The sequence below is a fragment of the Grus americana genome, chromosome Z (genome assembly GCF_028858705.1).
Source record: "Grus americana isolate bGruAme1 chromosome Z, bGruAme1.mat, whole genome shotgun sequence".
Classification (NCBI taxonomy): domain Eukaryota; kingdom Metazoa; phylum Chordata; class Aves; order Gruiformes; family Gruidae; genus Grus; species Grus americana.
In genome coordinates, this window is record NC_072891.1 from 67,233,291 (window position 1) to 67,253,345 (window position 20,055).

At 40.5% G+C, this 20,055-nt stretch overlaps 2 protein-coding genes across 3 annotated transcripts in view; one reads left to right on the forward strand and one right to left on the reverse strand.

Moving 5' to 3' along the window:
* The first annotated feature begins 751 nt into the window (after positions 1–751).
* PPIC (peptidylprolyl isomerase C) lies at positions 752–10,051 on the forward strand. The gene is made up of 5 exons (XM_054809584.1): positions 752–908; positions 5,561–5,674; positions 6,160–6,253; positions 7,927–8,111; positions 9,496–10,051. The coding sequence occupies exons 1-5, from the start codon at positions 801–803 to the stop codon at positions 9,622–9,624; spliced, it is 630 nt and encodes a 209-aa protein (XP_054665559.1). The 5' UTR covers positions 752–800; the 3' UTR covers positions 9,625–10,051.
* Positions 10,052–12,067: 2,016 nt separating this feature from the next.
* SNX24 (sorting nexin 24) overlaps positions 12,068–20,055 on the reverse strand; it is a 90,017-nt gene continuing 82,029 nt past the window's right edge. Inside the window, exons 4-7 of one of the 2 annotated variants that reach the window (XM_054809585.1) lie at positions 19,457–19,551; positions 18,272–18,304; positions 17,294–17,358; positions 12,068–12,635 (exon numbers count right to left, since the gene is read on the reverse strand). In XM_054809585.1, the coding sequence (XP_054665560.1) occupies positions 12,565–12,635; positions 17,294–17,358; positions 18,272–18,304; positions 19,457–19,551 (264 nt within the window). In that variant the 3' untranslated portion in view covers positions 12,068–12,564. The remainder of the gene's footprint in view (positions 12,636–17,293; positions 17,359–18,271; positions 18,305–19,456; positions 19,552–20,055) is intronic. The other variant, XM_054809586.1, reaches the window with a different exon arrangement.

Sequence of the window (20,055 nt, forward strand, 5' to 3'; positions counted from 1 at the left end):
ATTTGCTAGACTGGGATCTGTCTTCCCTGTCTTGGTAGGCAATGGCTTGGGAGACATTTCCATTTGATGAATTCATTTGGTGCGGCGTCTTGTTGTTCGAGGCCAGATGTGCGGACATGGGTGGCAAGCAGCGCACCTCTACTGCTACTGCAAAGGAAACTCTTAAGTAGTACAAGTGCCTTACAGGCTCGTGTTTCTCCTCAGCACCTTAAATACCCCAAAGATGAAAGACCAATGATCCACTTTCAAAATCCCCTGGGCATCTACGATTTTGGCTACTTCACCCACTTGTGGGATCTTCAGCGAGCCGTGCCGCACACACAGGCCGGCTGAAGTCAAAAGCTGGGCTGCTTCGGCCCTTACAGGTGACTCCAGCTCGTTTGGCGAGGCTGAGCCCCCGAGGAGGCCGCACGGCTTGCCCCCACAAGGAACGGGCAACACGACCACCCCGGCCTTTGTAACCACACCATACCCAGCCAGGGCTCACACTGGCAAACCCCGTCCCCAAAAAGCAGGAAACCCCGCTGGGAAGAAAGCCGCGGGGTCTGGAAACAAGCGGCGTCTCCCCACCTCTCCCCTGGCCCACCTCCGCGCTGGCAGAGCCCCGAACGGCCGCGCCGCTGACAGGCTCAGCGGGCCTCTCCCCTCCCATCCACCCTCCACAGTAAAACGGGGCCGGCGCCGACCGCAGCTCTGATGGGTGACCGCCCCGCCGCTCCCCCCGGCAGCCCCCCCGCCACATGGCGCGGGAGGAGCCGCCCGGCGGCGGGCGCAGGCGCTGAAGCGCTCGCCGAAGCGCCATGGGCCGCGGGGGGCCGACGGCGCTCCTCGGTGCTGTTGCTTGCCTTTGCTTGCTGGCCCCGGCGGCTGAGGGCTTTAAGAAGAGAGGACCCAGCGTGACCGCCAAGGTGACTCTCGTCTGCGGCCGGGGCGGCTCCGCCGACCGGGAAGCCCCCCCGCCGCCGGCCTGAGACGAGTCGGGATCGGTCGGTCGTGAGGGGTCGCGGCGTCTCCTCAGCGGGCCCCCAAAGAGGGTGGTTTCCCTTGTCGGCGGTTACTGAGGGGGTGGGGGTCGCCTGGCTGCTTTTTACCCTGGTTTTATAGTGTAAAGCTGGTCCCTCGCCGGGCCGGATTCCGGGCGGGAAGGAGGCTCCTGCGGGGGTCGGGTTTGGGGAGCGCGTGGACAAATGTCTTAATTTTCCTGTTTTATAAGTGTTTTGGGGTGGGTTTTTTGTAACCCCTTTGGGCATGCCCCCTTTCTGTAGGCGCTGGCACATCTCAAACTTTCAGTTAGCCAAGCCTGCCTCTGGCTACAGAACTGGTAACTTTAAAATCGGTAATTACACCCTTGCTTCTGCGGTCTCTGCTGTCGCCATAGGCAGTTTGGGGCTGCGTGGTGGTGCCCGAGCCGCGCTGAGCGGCGGGGCTGTGACCACTCTGGGGCTCAGTTCTGATGTATTTATTTTTGCCCCCCTCCCCTTACTGAAAGCCATGGTGGTGCGAGCTGTCCTTTTATTGCCTCCTTGTTTCCTGCTCCCCCGTTGTTCCTGCCCGCCGCAGGCTCAGGCACCCGGTGTGGGTTAAAGCCCGGCCTTAGCGGTCACGGTTCAGAGCGCCCTGCCGGCGGGGCTGCGGGCCGGCGGTGAGCGTGGCTCGGCGGAGCTCCTCCGTAGGCAGGACGGGGCTTGGCCAGGGACAGGCGCCGTACTTACGGGCGTTGCAGCCCGACAGGCGGGCTTGCGGGCCGTCCCGCCTGCAGCGGCATGGGAATGCACCTGGCTATCGCAGCACGCCGGCGTCTCTTTCGTTGCTGATGCAGGAGGTCGGATGTCCACTCCGGCTTTGGATAATGTAGGGATTAGGTGTTTCTGCCCCCCAGGTACCTCTCCACCTACACTGAAGGGATAGTGCCTTGTTCCTGGTGCAAGACACACGCACTTGTGAAAGTGGGATAGGGCATAGCACGGCCTCAGCTTCCTAAGCCACAGGCAGTCTCTGAACTTCTTTGTCATCATCATCTCCAGTTGTCTACAGTTTCATTGCCATGGACTCCTAGTCCATGAGATTTTATTTTATTTTTCTTGGGGGGTAAGTCTCATACATTTCAGCCTACAAATCATCTTCTAGCAATATATTCCAGTTTAATTATATATAACAGTACTTTGCTTCTTCAGACCTTCCGCCTGGCATTTAATTCTATGCCCTTTTCTGACTTTTATGTCGTGGGACATAAAGAATTGCAGCTGCCAACTTTCCTTGTCAATGCCACTCATAACTTCATAGAGCTCATCAATTCACACCAGTTTTCTCTCTTCCAGCTTGCATAGTTTTATTTAATCTTTCTTCTTATGAACGGTTTTCCAGATCTTTGAGCATCTGTGCTGCCCTTTCCTCTACCTTTTTTAGGTTGGCTTTATCATTTTGCAATAGAGAAGCCAGAATTACATGCAGCACTTAGGGTATGAACGCACAGTTCTGATGTATACCATTCTTGTCCTTGTCCATTTTTAATTATTTCTAACATTCATTTTCCTTCTTTCACCTTCACAAGCCCAGTGCCAAACTTTTCATCAGACTGCTCAGGGTGACTCCAGATGTCTTTTCCAAGTGGTGGCTGATGCAGGACCCCTTGTTGTGGCTGTATAGTCCTCTTCCACATGCAATATTTTGCATTCATCAGGAGTTCATTTGTCATTGTATTACCTGGTCTTGGAATCATGAGATCTTTCTTTGACAGTCGACTTTCCCCACGCCCTGAATAACTGAATACTCTTGGTTGTTTTTTTCATTTTCATATACACCATCCAGTGTAAACTGAGTAAGAATATGTTCGTGAAAAACCAACCACTGTTACTGGTGGACTCTTTTTTATTTCAGTCTTGAAATACTTACTGCAAATTGTAAATATAATTACATATTTATAAATATTAATAAGACTGAAAACTTATATTTATTTTCTTAAGAGTTTTTTGGTGAGCAATCTGGCCAGATGTTTTTTGAGATTTAAGACTGCTGTGTTGACCAGCTCACTAGTGTCTACACGCTTATTGATTTTCTAGAGAACTTAAGGAAATATGCTTAAAAGAATATGGCTTCTCTATGCAAAAATGGCATCTAAGGCTACCAAATATTTCCATATTTGATTTCCTGGCCAGAAATATGCACAGACACATTATGTGGTGCATAATTAGGAAGTGCAGAGCTTTCAAAAAAATCACCTTGCATGTTGTACAGCTAACGTGGAGTGCTAACAGGAAGCCAGGAACTTACTGTTTGTTCACAAATGCAGAATAAGCTGAAGCAGTGCTTTTTGGAAGCACTAGGTGTTGAGGGGTATTAGCTGTTTAATATAAATAAATAGGTTTTAATTAGAATAAATTACTTAGGAATGTAATAGAGTGTGATTTGTGCTGTTTGCTTAGCATTACTTAGCATGAGTGGCTACATTTGCTGAAGCCTTTAGGCTGCAGTTGAGGTATTTTTCTCAGTAATTTTCCTAGTAGTTTTCCGAACAGCTAGTGCAGTGCCGTGTTTAGTCTTTTAGTATGGGAAAGTATTTTGATATCACACTAATGTCTCAGTAGTGTTTTTCCAACTCTGGGACTCTTCAGTTCTCTGTGTTCCACCAGTGAGGGCAGGTGCACAAGGAGTGTAAACCAGAAGATAAGGAGGCTCTAACCTTCAGAGGAAACTACAGAAACTGCAAGTCAGCAAGTGAAGACCCTGCCTGCCTGGACACAGAAGAAGAATCCCATTAGATGTTAGAAGACCCCAGACCAAAAATCACCTTTGGACTGAGGGACACATGGACAGCGCATGAAGGGCGCGTGAGGAGCAGGTGTATGGGTCCCAAGGGTGTAATTGTCCTGGGGTTTCTTTGTTCTGGTTCCCTCTCTTTGGAGGCACCCAGCCCGGGCTGATCCTGCTGCTCCACCTTTCAATTACATTAATTCTTTTATAAAATTCGATTCCTGAGACTCGGCTGTGGGAAACCTAGGGTCGAGCCTGAAGAAGGAGGAAGCATGCCCAAGAATAAGTGTGTGTGCATATGTGCGACACCATGAATGGTGTGTGAATGCAGGGGCAGCAGCTACTCCTTTAACACTGGGCTTGCTGCATAGGTGAGCAGCTCTGACATGAATTAAGCCTTCTGCTTGGGTTAGGTTTACAATATATAATGGACTCGTCTCCATGTACTCTGAAAATGTTTGATGTTACTACTATTTGGGGTCATTGTTTCGTAGCCTCAGTTGTGTTACTTATATATGTTACATACTTATTTCAGGCAGTCCTTCTACTAGGACAACACTTACTAACAAAATAAGGTGCATTTAGAAAATGTAGGCAGACAATATGCCTTACTTAGATAAACCTGGTGGCAAAATTCAGAGAAGTGTGCTTATAAAAATGTTAAGTTAGTGAAAGTGTGCTGTTAATACTTTGGGAGCCACACATGTAAGAAGTATGTTATTTAGTGCTAAGTGCCAAGGAAATGAATGAGGTATATCAAAAGGAATTTTATTTTCTTTATAGAGCTTTTATAGCGTTAGCCAAAAGTTCAGCAGTCAAAACCACATGGAAGATCAAGAAACAGTAAAAAAGTTTAGTAGGAGAGCGTGAAAGAGGCATTCACATTGGAGAGGCTGTAGTAATTTATTGTCATCATTGGACTAATTTTTTAGTATTGCAGGCAAGTAATATTCGGTTGAGTGCCACAAGGAACAGCAAATATCCCATCATGGGAATACACATTGCTGTTTCCTAGAAGTTGTAATAGTCTTTATGTAACTTTTTCAGAACTTCAAAATGCCTCATTTCCTGACAGCTGTTCCTATTTTCAGTAATTGTTGGAACTTTTTGCACGTTCAAATATACATTCGTATATTCTCAACTATATTAAAATGCTTTATTACTCATTTGCCTTTTTTAGCAACATCTACGTTGCTTTTGAGCAGTCAACTGAATAATGTAGCATGGTTATTTGTTTATCAGGTTTGAATTCATATTTAGGAAAGTGACTCCTTGCTTGAGTCATAGGATTTTCTTCCCACTGTCAATTTAATGAAATTCAGGCTTTTGTTTGTACTTAATCACATACATACTAATGCCTAGAACAGTGAAGACTGCGAGTGGATAGCAAAGTATTGTTTGTGGGAAATGTCTGTACTACAGTTACTTGTTACTGTTTACCGTACCGGAATAGCATCATTGCTTTCCCTTACTTTAAGATTTCATCTTTTCTGTACAGCTTTAAAGACATACACATCTGGGAAAAACCTTCTTGAACATTACCTTAAAACATGTGATACAGCAGCCTCACTGAGCCCTTAAAAGCAATAAGAATCAAAATGCATAGTCTCCAGTTCTCAGTTTTCTGCATAATCTGATTTTGGTAGCTCTGAAAGGATTTTTCTTAAGCAGCGCTCTGAGGAATTGAAGGATACTACTAATATAGACCAGCCAGAAGCAGTTTTGTACCACCTTAGGCTTTCAGAAACTTGGCTTTTTTGTTGTGCTTATGTTTGTATCGCTTTTGTTCTTTTCACAAAAAAATGTTCAGGTGTTCTTTGATGTGAAGATTGGAGACAAAGATGTTGGCAGAATTGTAATTGGATTGTTTGGAAAAGTTGTTCCAAAGACTGTGGAGAACTTCATTGTGCTGGCAACTGGAGAAGTACGTTTGCTGTTTTCTTCCAATGTGTACTCGAGTTTGGATTAGGAAGTAAATATTTGTTTAATGCTGTTTCAGTTGTGAACTGTCAATCTTAATTCAGTGGAGCCTGTGCGAGAGTGCCATCCCCAAGGCTGTGCACTGGTGTGTGTCCTCTCGGGTCCTTGGGGCTTGGTTCACAAGATGTAATTATGAGATGTTGGATATCACCATCTCAATCTGTTCTGCCATGCAGATTTAGCATGTAGAGGTACTGTGGTCAGATACCAGTCAAATAAAGAACAATGGCATTGATCACCTGAATAATACCTGTTTTTTGGCAGTGCAACCCAGCTGCATTCACCTGCCTCTTAATTTGTTTCTTGCCAGTGTTTGTCTCCGATGGTGATATATTCTGTGAAATTTGGCCATTTACCACAAGTGTATTTCCATATGATTGTAGAGAACTGGATGTTATGTTGATTTAAAGAATTATTTCATTTTCTTAGAGAGGATATGGATACAAAGGAAGTAAATTTCATCGTGTGATCAAAGACTTCATGATTCAAGGAGGAGACTTTACAGCTGGAGATGGATCAGGAGGTAACATGCTTAGTATCTTCCAGGTTCCCTTTCCTTTCTTTGAATGACTACTGAAAAGATGGGCAAAACAGCATAGTCTCTCATTCTTTCAGCTGACATAAATGAAAAAATACACACATTTGTTTCAGAGCATCTAGTACTTTTCTTGGAACATAATCTGGAACAAGCATCTTGGAACATAAGGTGCAATTATTTGGATTACTTGATTATAAGTATGTGTAGAGCTTCCTTTGTCCTCAGTTTTTGCAGATAGCTCTTTTCTGTCTGTGACTTGTCCCCACTCAAGCAGCATGGCATTGTGTGGTGGGCTAGAGCCATGTGACCAGCTGAGTTGCTCCTACAACAAACATAACTGTCTCCAAGAGACGGACGTCTGCACCCTTCCCCTGGTCTGGCTTTGCAGCAACACTTCTTCCCTGAGGCGCTCATTGATTGCATGTGTATATGAACCAATTCAAGTCATCCAGTAGAAAAGTAATCCGTGATGAAACAGTGAAAGCGCGTAGCAGGAAGGCAGGTAGGGAAGGAGTAGGCTGTCTTCTCTGCCCTCAGCTCAGCCAGTTCTGTGGAACCTTCTGAAATGTGCTATGGGAGCGAATTTCAACATGGGTAGGGAAATTAGAAAATCGAGGTCATGCCCTCTCCCCTTTTTTCTCTTACTAAATTTAAAACCATAGACTTACTGGTGGTGTGAGTTCTGGCTGTGTGTATCACTTCTACCTTCTGAGCCTCCAGAATACTAGTTTAGTCCACTAAGGAGGGCAGTCCCAGTGCAGCATCTCTCACATTGCATGTGTTCTGGCTTCCGATTTCTTCTCTTCCTTTACATACACATTCTTCATAAGCTACTATTTGAACTGTCTGCATGAAATGTTAGTGATTTGCCTGCTGGGACAGAATGGAAAACACACACTCCTTTTCCTTGCAGCAAACAATGGGGAAGGCTAAAATACCAAAGACACAGTTGTAGCATTAAAGGTAGGCAGGGTTTGTTTGCCTCCTAATACTGTTAATTGAGGTAGTATCTGGTGTGTGTTGGGAGCAGTGTCCAAATTGTGCTAGGCACTGTACAAATAAAGAACGCAACAACCTTCTCTTTTCAAAGTGACAGTGGTTTAAACATGACTTAGATGTTTTCTTCTGAACTATTTTAGAAACATAAAAGTCCTTATGTAATGTTTGTACAAATTCACACCGAGTCTTTTAGGCTAACTTCCATTTGGTCTTCATGTATTTCTAAACATTTCTGAAGCAATTTCTTATTAGGAGGAAAAAGTTGTAAAAGCAAAGACTAAAATTGTTACAAAACACAGCAACCTTATTTTTAGTGGCCATAATTACAATGTTAGTTGAAACAGGGTGAAGTATACTATTGTTCAGTGGTGTATGTAAACAGGACCTTTGAAGGTACTCAGCTTGTTTCTTAAATTCAAAGGATAAAGCATCGTCAGCTTTAAATACTCTCCCCTTATATGTTGTGGTTTAGCTTATCTTTTTTAGCTATGGAATCATTAATGATGGAACAGATGATGGAACAGTTGCTGTGCTTACTCAAACAGTCTTGAAGTCCTGAATTTATACTTTTTTTCCCCATTTTTGAACAAAAAGGGTTGGTTTGTGTGTTTGGTTTTCATGGGGTTTTTTAAAGTTTGCTTTCTTACTTTGTGTCCTAGGAAGAAGCATCTATGGAGAAAGGTTTCCAGATGAGAACTTCAAGCTCAAACACTATGGAATTGGATGGGTTAGCATGGCAAATTCTGGCCCAGACACTAACGGATCCCAGTTCTTCATCAGTGTGACAAAGCCTTCCTGGTTAGATGGAAAACATGTAGTATTTGGCAAAGTCCTTGACGGAATGGTAAGCTAAAAGTAGTAGCAAGATTAACCAAGAAAATCTGGACAAAGTCTGCCATGTTATATCTGTGTTAGTGTAACTTACACCATTGTGGTTCAAAACAATTGAGTGTTTATCTAATATGTACATGGTAGAAAACGATTGTGAAGACCATGGAGTTGGATGATTTAGAACTGTAATAGCAAATGGTGACTGCAGAAATGGAAACTTAAATCATGGCTTTCACAGCTCGTTTCAGATGACTAACCACTGAAATCAACACTGACACCTTTGCAGATTACTGATGGAATAAGTTCAGGTCCCCCTTTCACTAACACTGTTAGCCATGAAATAATTGTATTTCTTCAAGCTAAAACCTCATTTTGTAGTATGTGCTAGTTAGGGGTAACTCTTTCACTGTAAGGGTTTTTAGAAGCTTGTGAATGTAAATTATAGAAAGACATATATTCATATCTGTTTAAAAAGAGAAAAAAAATCTAGTTAATCACTCAAACTGTACACAGCTGCAAAACTGATAATCTCATTGCAAAGGCCAAATAGAATTTAAGTTTAAAAATGGTAGTTCCAACTGATTATACTTTTAGTAATCTGGTTTTCCTTTTAAATTAGTCCATTCAATCTGTGTTTTGAAATGAATATGGGAAACATGAACTGCTGCACTGACCAGTTGTTTGAGGAGTTTGAAAACCTCATCAGAACACTTGGCTATCCACTCATTCATATTGAAGTCAATTCTTATGAGCTACAGTAGTAGCTGGAAATTTTTGAGGACAGACTTAGACTAAGTTTTAGTTTAGTTAGATTAATGGACAAATACGAAAAGACAGCATTGCGAACTGAATTTTGTCCTTTAAAAATACTACTTTAATTAGTTGCCGGGTGTGGGGCCAGTAGTATACCTGTACCTGTCTGACTGGAGGGCATGGTACCATGCTTAAAATCTCTGTGTTATACTAAAGGTAAAAACAGTCATCAGATTTCTTGAAGCACAGTTATACTGTACGATTAGAAAAAAAATTACTGCTCATCCTTTGTGATCTCTGGATTCACTTTCTGCAGATAGACCTTGCGTGTGCTAGATCAATCAGCTGAAAGGATATTTTCCATTGCCCCTTCATAATATTTTTGTTGGCTGAAAGTTTTTGTAGAAGGGCAAACAGCCTTCCATGTGCTTCTGTCAACTATGTGTAGGTTGCAGAGTGGCCCAACTGTTTATGTGGAGAAAAAAAAAAAGCATGTGGGAACTCAACATCATAAAGGTCTTTGTTCAGAAGTTGCTTAATAAATAGTAATGCTACGAGCAGTTAGTTGTTTACCTTGTACCAGATTTGAGCCACTGGGGTTTCCTTGGCTAAACTGAACTCTTTTTTTTTTTTTTTTTTAACAGTCTGTGGTGCACTTGATAGAACTCCAGCAGACAGATGAACATGACCGGCCCCTTCAAGACTGTGTGATTGTGAACAGTGGTAAAATAGCTGTAAAAGAACCATTCGTAGTTGAAGTAGGTGACTGGTGAGACCAACAGTCAGAATGGAAAGTAAAATTTAATCAATTTTCTTCAAGGCCTGTTTTTGACTGATCTTAACTATCCATTGAGTTTTCTCCTCAAAATATACAAGGCTGTATTTAGACGAGACTTATCATTTGCCAAATACATAAAAGATATGACCATTTCTACAACAACTTGATGGACCTGTCACTCCTTGACATATCCCACTAAATCCTACATCTTGCAGAAAAAGTCTTTCATGAAAAATTTCAGAAGTACTTCTATTTTTTCAAGATTTGAAATAGTCATTTTGTCGTCTTTGGAAATTTTTGCAATATTTGTTTCCGCCTTTTCAACTGAAAATATTATTTTCTGTAACAGTATCAGCATTTTTAAAAAATAAAAAAAAATACAGAAATGTTTTGAATAAATAAACTTTAATTTCAAATAACTACTTAAGAGCTTTTTTTATTTCCTCCCCCCAAAGGCCTTTTTTTCTCACCTCAGTTGATTCTGCAAAATATGCAGAGGGTGCTGCTTTCCAGGAAATGAAGTTGTAAGGTTAGAGCAGGGATGGCAATTTTCTCAAATCTTAGTCCCTGCTGTCTTTCAAAAACCCACAGTATTCAGATACAATCCTGTCATCAGGAAAGAGCAACTCTGATGTTAAGCAAGATCATCAGTTAGAAACTGATTAAAACAGAACAGTCCTTGTTTTAACAGCACAGTGATTTTTATAACACCTAATGTTATTTACATTAAAGCTCAAATGCTTTTTTTTTGCAGTTTTGCTGTATATCAGCGATGCAACTTTAGGTTCATTATTTTTGTAATGTTTCCTAAATAACTCTTAAGCTGACAGTTTACCTAGTAGCTTTTAAACAAGGTCAGCATAAGATACCACTTAGAAATAGCTGCGTTTGTTAATGAGGTTCCTTAATGAGTTACATAGTACTCCACAGGAAAGAGGTGTGGATTTTTTCTCGAGTTTCCAGTGTTTCAGAACTCAAGATGGAAGAGCCAATGCTAAGATCCGGTGAAGGATTCATCCACTGGCACAGTGGGCAACACATAGCTTACCTTCGTAGTGACTCGTTTCCCGAAGGGTGTCCTGGAGCCCATGTGAGGTATCCAGACTTCAAGAGCGAGTACTACAGCACAGAGCTTGTAGGTACCTACTGGCACCCCCTTGCAAGGAAACAGGAAAGTGCTGTGGGCAGGGATTTACCTCAGGTCCTCCCAACACCTCATTTGTGGTTACAGGGGTGCTTCTGCTGGTTCACCATCCACAGCCCTGGGGCCTCTCCTGAGGGTAAAGACTGCCACCTCTTTTCGAGACTCTGAAAGGATTACTGTCCTCTTTAAAACAGCTAGGGGAGAACTTGCCGAGGGCCTCTGAAGTTGCCTAGTACTAGGCAATCAGACTTCCATGTTACCCCTGTTCATTTTTCTTTCTACTAACTGTTGAAGGTGAAATTCTCTGAAAAGCAGCACTGGGAAGCAGTGTTGGGAAGTAAGCGAGAATGCCTCACCCAAATAGCTTTCTGCTAGTAGCTGAAAGCTCTCCCAGAGGGTGATGCCGCAGATGGTGTAGAGAGCTCTGCCACCTGAATCAGTGTTGCAGTCACAGAACACCTTCTGTACAAGTCCCAGCTTGTCACCAGCCCCACGCAGGATCTAGTAGTCAGCGGGAGGCAACCCATGCATCTCCAGGATCAGACTTCTGTTCATGTCTAGCTTTGCCATTAACTGCTTTTGTGCAATGCAATGCCCTTCCTCTGACGAGCCCACTGACATACTGGCTGCACACTGAATTTCTCCCCCAGGACATACACTTCTATAAGCCTAGTGTGTTCAGCTAGCAGGGTGCTGAGAGTTTTAAATGAGACACCCAGGTATTTTCTCATGCTTCATGTGGAGATACCTGTGTGACCCATGTCTGATGACACAAGCAGAGAAACGTCTTGTTTGAATAGAAACGCACAAAAAGGTACACTGAAGTGGTACATCCACGTTCTAGTAATTTATTTTGTAATGTCCAGTAGCACACGTACAAATTTCCAGTTAAATCTGAACAAATATACATATATATGTATCAGTTTTATCTTTATCATTTTACTACTTAATCATATTCTTGCTTTAGCTTACCACAGAGTCCTGTGCTCTGTGACTTATAAAATGTTAAGATATGGAATACAGTCTGTAAGTTGATGTGAAAACTAAACATACGGACAGATTAGATGTCATAACTGAATAGGGATGCTTAAATGCCATGTAAAAATCTCCTGGTAGATAAAATCATTTCAAATGAAATATAGAAAACTTCCTGAGAGAGTGTGCTATGTGGTAGCATGTTTTCCAATAGAAACTCTCCATACACCTGCATTGGCTCCTTTCCTTTTCTGACAGTAAGGATCAGATTCAAAATAATTTAAGAAAGAATAATAAAATACTTTTAAGTTGCTTTCAGTTTTTTCTTGCTTTAATTTTTAATTTTTTTTTTCTTCTGGGCAATTTTTCACACACTCCCTCTCTTCAGTGCCAGCACTTTTAATCCATCCATTGCCAGCAATGGGTAATGTGCTGGGAAAATTGTGGTGCAAAAAGGCTTAGTGTAATTTATGATAGAAATTATAGAAATAATTAGTAAAGCTTTCAATTATTTTCAAAAGTTAGTGTAATTCAGTGTATGACTTTGAGCTTTTAGTGTTAAATAGTTACAGCATATCAATATATAGAAGGTATAAATAACTTCAATACCGTTGTTTCCATATCTTTTTTTTTTTTTTAAAAGCAGCAATTGTAGTGACATTGATTTTATTTAAAAAGGTATAATGCTTGAACTTAAGCTGAGGTTGTGCCTCTTGCTTCTGAGCGTAATTTTCACATCACAGAATTTCATTCTTACTAATTCCATTAAACATGACTCAGAGACTTGATTCAGCTGCTTCTAGCCATGCAGCACTTCTACCTGGGCAGTAAATGAGGATAAAATATTCCATGTAGAATGCCTTCTATAACTACGTTTGGAAAGTCATCTGGAAAAAAAGAAAAGAAAATACCTTTCTTTCTTATCTATGTCAGTACAATATAAATGTTTTTGTGAAACTTAACTAGGTAAGGCCTCATATAATTTGGGTTACTGCATCACTCAACTGTTTATCCGTGTTGGGGATGTGCTATTAGTAATGCTGTTTCAGCACTAAAGCCACTTTAGTGTAGCACTGGGCATTGCATGAATGCACTGCCAGATTTGTAGCTTATTGATTTAAAGGGATGTTCTAATACTTAATGCTGCTAGGCTCCAGCTCTTTATCTGAATCTTTTCTCACAAGGAAGATGGATTACACTGGCAATTCAATTTCTAACAAAATCTCAATATACTTGAAGGAATTCCAAGATTGCTACTGGGAATACTTCAAAGCTGTTTTTCCATTGTGGTTTACAGCAATGTTTAGACTGAGAAGACTTGAGGATACCTATACAATCAGAGATGATTATATGAGGCAGGAAAATTTCAGGCTGGCTAATGAACATAAAATGCCACATTACAAAAAGTCATCCTGTAATATCTGAAGGAAAAACCCCACTAGATTCTTACCACAAATGTAGAGGAAACTGGCACTTAATTTTTATGTTAAATTTAGCACAAAAGAATTACATGATAAAACACAGTGATAGATCCACACAGAGGAATGGCAGGATGTACATTACTGCAGAGAAAACATTTTTCAAATGCACCAACTCCTGTGTTTCTAATGAAGGGTTTACTTAAATCACTGGGCTTTATGAGTAAGAATTTCTGATCACATCTTACGATCTTAAAATTGCTAGTGCACTAGGAAACAGGTTCGCCTAGAAAAACGGACTATTTCTGATACAGAACTTTCCACACTAATCAAATCTTTCCTTCACCCATCAGCCTACAGGATATTCAGAAAGGGGAGATGTAACGTTTATAAAAATCCATTAGATACTTGATAAAATAGATCACCTAATATGAGTGCAAATTAGGTTTTGATCCTAATTTCTTTGCTAAAATAATTTTGGAGGTAAAAACATTGAGGAAAAAGTAGACTTGGACTCAGTAAGAAAAAATAATCCTTATTAGTGCAAAGGTGTTATAATTATTAATAAAGGTGATTCCAGTCTATTAAAGATATTTCAAACAGAGACATTTTAGGATGTTTTAACGAACTGCAACCTCCACCAGAAACAATACATGCATAATTCTCCACAACTTCTCATAGTAAGTCATCATTATAAATTACTTGTTAATATTTTGAATCCAATAATGATTTCTCAAGTCCTGCAAGCTCAGCTATCCCAAATCACCCTGGTAGAATAACCCTATGCTCTTGTCATTAATGTTATTAAAAATACACTTGTAAGGGCAATCTGATGCTTTCCTTCTAAATTAAATGCTGCAGTTCCAGAAACCAGTTTTTACTGGTTCTTCTATAGCATACAGTATATATAGGAAAATGAGTATTGATTAAAAAAATGATACAACTTTACAGCATCAGATTTACTGCGAGGCTTTGTTGCTTAAAAAAACCCAAGCGTATTAATTTAAGTTAAATGTATAAATACACTGAAGCACAGTCTTGCAGATCTGTGATACTTACATGGCTTAAAGAATCATCAGAACAGTTTTCAAACAAGTGACAGTAAAACTGAGGCTCCGTTTTTTAGCTTCTAAGGTATCATTTTAAATTTGCAGCATTTTAGATTTCTTCCTTCATTTTTCTTCAAAATAGTATGTAATTTTTTTCCCCACTCCCTCAAAAAGAAGTAGCCAACTTCCACAAAAGTGACATGCTTGTGCACTCAGACTGTGTTGGATACATCATGAAGAACTGAGTCTGAAAATCAATGAGGTTTGTAACTGCAAATCTTATTTTTGGAAAGTTGTCTTGCAACTCAACAATGATTAAAGTCCAGTCATTAGAATAATGGCAAGACTGTATTTTATAAAGACAAGTAACAGTGCAGTGAGCGGAAAAAAAATGTTCTTTGAGTATTATGTTCCAGAAACAACTATTTATTTCACAAAACCACAACCCACAAATACACAGTTTCCTATTTTATGGGAAGATTATCCAGGAAAGACTAACTCCCCTTCTGATCCAAACAACTGTCATCTTTCACCTTCTTCAAAGGGTACGTACGATGAATAGCTATTTGCTAATGGATATGTACTTTTGGTCATAGTTTGAACAACCTTGGCTGCTTTTTACAAAGGAATCAAAGTCTATCAAAGTCCCTCTGGTCTGAGAGAGAAAATTTTAGAAAGCTCATCTGCATTTTCTCTGTCCTGCAAACTAAAACCAAGCAGAATTGAAGGGAATGAAACTTACTTTCTAACTGGACTTGAGTCAACAGCCTCTAGACTTATGACTCGATTTTCTTCTTCCTTTTTTAAACCACAACTCGCATTCTAATCTGTGTTTTAATTCATTAGGTTAAAGAATAACTTGCAAATGAATGTGATGTTTTAGGGTCTTTAAATACAAAAAATATTCACCTGCCATATGGAATTCTAAATACCCTGTGTCAAGGCCAAAAAGTGCCTTGGCAAAAACCTGAAAAATCCTTTGTTTCAGATGTCATTAATGAGCCCTACTTAATATTTAAACATGTCACACATTAGAATTGGCTTTTATCTTAATCCAAGTAAAGAACTACTTAAAAGAGTAGTTAAAAAATTCATTATAAAGTTCCTAATGATTTCAAGGAAAGGAAGCTTAGCCTTACTCGGAGTACACATTAGGAAAGCAAGATAACTACCATCACAGAACTGCAAAATCTTGAATAGAAGTCTTACAAAAAAACCTTACATGTGGGCTGGAAACATTAAGCACTGTCTTCATTTTTCAGGATAACTGTATATGAAATCCATTTTCTTTTTTGAGAATGCTATGGAATTAAATGATGTTCATAATTTACACCCTGCTCTCAAGGAATCTGAGTTTGCAATTAAGAGGAGCATTAAACAGTAAGATTAAGACACGCAATGTGGCTCACAGGTAGGTAACTCCGTGGGTGCCTCTGCATTACTGCTGTCACTTGGGTCAGGAGTGACCTCATGAAGTGACCATGTCCCCTTACTGTGCTTCGGTTCATCCATTTTGTGATTTGCACTGCAGCCTCAAATGGGCACTCAGTCCACATGACCAGACTAGTGCCAAGTCACACTAAACACTAAATGACCTTCTAATGTGTCTTCTAATGTGGACCTTGGTCACAGAGGACCTCTGCACTTGCCGTTCCACTCTAGAACTACAACTTTTAAGTTTGGTAAGACTCCACAGGGTCAATACTGTTGGCCCACACTAGTAGCTAGAGTGGACAATGCCCACAAGAGAGAGTATTTAACCCTCTGAAAATATATGAGCCTAGTCCCAATGGTTTTGAAAAACAGCTTGAAAAAAAGAAACGGTTGCAGCTAGAAGAGATGACTGGCGGTCATCTGGTCCATCCACCTGCTCAAGCACAGACACCTATGGCCAGTTGCACAGGGCTGTGTCCAGATGGCTTCTGAGTATCTCCAATGATGGAGACTCCACCACCATTCTGGGCAACCTGTGCCAGTGCTCTGTCACCCTCAAAGAGACAAAAAGTGTTGCCTGGTATTACTGATGTTCTTGTCCTGCCACACGGCAACACTAAAAAGAGGCTGGTTTTGTCCTCTTTACACTCTCCCTTCAGGTATTTATATACATCTTCAGAAAATCTCAAGGAAGTACACTTCATTGGCTAAGACATTACAAGCAAACAAGTGTTCTTTCCTAAATTTAAAATTTCATGATTTTCAAGGCAGCTCAAGAACCTGACTCTTGATTTCAACACAGTATTTTGTAACATCAAACAAAATGCCACATTACAAAAAAATAAATCTTAATTTGCAGCTCTGGGAGAAAATTCTCCCTTGAAAGTGTATTGCATTTTTACTACAAAATTTAGTAGAAGTAACAGTTCAAACAAGTAAAATGACAAAACCAGGAGGAACACACTACTAAAAATGGTATTTTTTTTCCTGCACACATTCAATGTAAGACAGAGGGTAAGTTCTCTGAATTAATAATACAAAGAACTTTTTACAAAAAACAAAACAAAACAAAACAAAAAAAGATTTATAACAAGCTGTTTCAAACACTCTTTTGAACCATATATTAAGAGATGAAGGCTAACGTAAATGTCCTGTGAAACACATCAATTATACTTAAAGTATACATTCTTTTTTTTTTTTTTTCCCCTAAAGAGCTCTAGAGGTTAAAAATGATAAGAAATAGTAATAATCCAAATGGAAATACAAACATGCTCTCAGTAGATCGACTGGTGTTTAGGGAAAAAGTACTCACAAAGGACTGGGCCTCTAAGTTAAAATCCTTCAGGCAAAACAGCCCAAAGGGTCAACAAGAACAAAAGAAAAGCAATGTTCTTTGTCTTTTGATTTGAATCCTCAGTAGGTTTGTCTGAGAGAACAACTAGGGGAGAAAATTCCACCTTTTTATAAATTGCCCACCCCACTTAGTGTTTTAATGGTTTCTTACACAAGAACTATCGTTTTATTGGCAGGTTATTAGATTTTGGACCAGTGTCATTTGACTAGGCCGGTATTAATAATAATGTGGTTTATGTGGTGCAGGGTCAGATCAGTAAAGCGCTGTTAACAGATGACAGGTTTGATTACCTTTGGCTTTAGGCAAGACATATGGATCCCTTAGGAACAGCAGCACAGGCTGGTGGGACAGTTTGCTGGAAAGGTCAAGAACAGAGATGTCAGTATCAAGGGACAGCAAACAGAATATTCTACAAACTAGTTTTGATAAAGTGAGGTGGTTGAGCCATGCAGCAGCCATGCCACTGTGTTTCTGCACACCAGTGCTACCTGAAAAGGGCAGGTTCCATCTCCTGGGAACAAAGCTCGCTGCTCCTCAGCCACACAGTGAAACTGTCAACATGAAGTTGGAGGTGAAGGGGCTGGATCCAGGAGGGGCAGCCTGCCGCTGGCTTTGAGACCTCCTAATCCTGCTCTGCTGCCTGGTACTTGGTGTAAGGCAGGTTACAAGATCACCTACCACCTGGCTCCATGGCCTATAGGCGCTTCAGGCCACCAGACTTGAAATTTCATCACGTTCTTCCAGCCCCCAAAATGGTTGCTGAACACCTCAGAAAGAAAGTCCTTGGAAGCCCCTCACTGGGCTGTCTCCCACCCTGGTCACAGTACAGACATCCTCCCAAAGCCAGTGCCAGCCGTCTCTGCTCTGCTCTGTACATACAGACAAATAGTGCAAGCAGATACATACAAAGCTCTATCAAATGCATAGGGGAGAACCCGAACCTCTAATTCTTTCTGCTAAATCTTCTTGCTATGAAAAATACACTTCAATGGGTAAAAAACATTCCCAGAAATATTTCAGAGCCAGCAGAATTCTATTAGGGTTTTGTGAGGAATTTCTCAATACAGCATAAGGATGCTCAATTCATACCATAAGTTGGTGGATCTAGCACAGCTGATGAAATGAGCCATAATATTTAACAAACACATCTAATTTTAATGCTAAACTACTGCTGTTTTGTCAACTGCATGGTACAAATGCAGTAAACGCCAATAATTTCAAGTAGTTTATTAATCTGATGTCCTAGAAAGAGTAGGAATCAAGCTCACCTTGATTCTTCAGATTCTGTTTCATCAAAAGAGCTGCAAGCAAAGTGAGAGGAAAGTTTGGTTACAACAAAATTATATCTACAATGAAAAAAAACCCCAAACCCTTCAAGAATCATCAAAGGTGGCAACCTTTTTCTGGTCAGTAGCTGCATTATGCAGTGTGATGAAATGAATGTGGAAGATCGTATCATTTTACAATGACCACTACTTGGAAACAATAGCATCCGTTTTACTGTAACAGACTCACAGGCATATCTATTTATCCATCCATCTATCTATCTATCTATCTATCTGTCTGTCTGTCTGTCTACAAAGTGATGGGGTACAGTCCCATGGAGGGTATTGGCTGATGCCATTAACTACAAGTGAAAACGACAAGTGTTAGCTTCTGAATCACTGTGGAGACTGCCCTGCGCCATAGACACCTCCAAGTGCAAGGCAGCCTCAAAATTACCTCAATTTTTTTCAACTCACCTTCTCTCCACTGCAGATCCACACAGCCTCCCCCAAAGTGGATAAGGGCCATGTAGCTTTCTGGGGAGCAACTATGTCAGCTCGCGTAGCAAAGGAAATTATTCTCCCTACAAAGCTTACAGTTGCAGATGGTAACAGAGCTTCCAGTTACACTGTTTTGGGTATTTCTGTAGTCATTACACCCATCACACTAACTTTCCCTTCTCCCACCCTGATCAAAAACCCTTCCCAGGGGAAGGGCAATGGGGCCCCTGGGGTAGATATCATCAGAAAGGTGAAAGACCCCATTTTCAAACACACAGAGATCATAAAATGATCAGAGAATGAACTTATGTTCAGATACACATAGTGCAGATACTGTGACCATAAAATACATGCAAAGGCTTTCTATGCAACTTTAGTGAGTGTTTATGATTATCTTACATTTTGGTAGATACTTCAAGATCTATGAGAAAATCATATTTTTCTCATCTAAACTCTCCTTTGCTTTCCAAGAATATTACATTAAAGCTCAATTCTGTCTTTGAACGGGCTGGATTTATTTTACCACCTTTTGGGGATATATAAACATACTTAACATGAACCTAATGCCCATTTATTTTACAGTGTTAGAGTTGGCAGCAATGCCATTTTAAGTCAATGGAATTGCATCAACACTGAGGGATATGGGCCTTTTGGCCCCCATGTATTTTTCAGTAAATGAGAGCTTACCCACAGCTTTCTGCTTTTGGCAAGGTAGGTACATGACGAATGTTCAGGAAATCAAGAAATATTTTAGGGAGCTCTTCATTTTCTAAAATGACTGTCTGTAAAAAAAAAAAAAAGCACAATACAAACCCAAGATTTTTTAATATTTTAGATATTGTATACTTTTATTCAAGCTACCAAAACATTTTCTACTTGTAACACTTTTCAATTTTTTTCCTTTTTTTTTTTTTTTTTTAACACTTATTTTGGAATGTTTCACTTCAATAGGAAAACCACAGTTCTTAATGAATCACATATAAACACATTCAGCTTATGCTACTACATTCTTTTTCACCTGCCATCACTGGTGCCAAGCTAGATGCCTCTCAAGCAGAGATGTGTGATTCTGGAACTAAGTTATTGGAACGCTCATTTGTGAATAAAATTCTGTTTATTTAAAACATAAAATAAAGCAGCTACAGCTCAGTGCTTTCACATTCACCTCACAGAAGACTCCTGTCTGGCACATCAGTGGAAAAAGGAAGTCTCCACTTTGTGCACTTCTATTAATGCATGCCTTGGTAAATGCTAACAAGGGAACCTCTTTGCTTGGCTTGACAGAT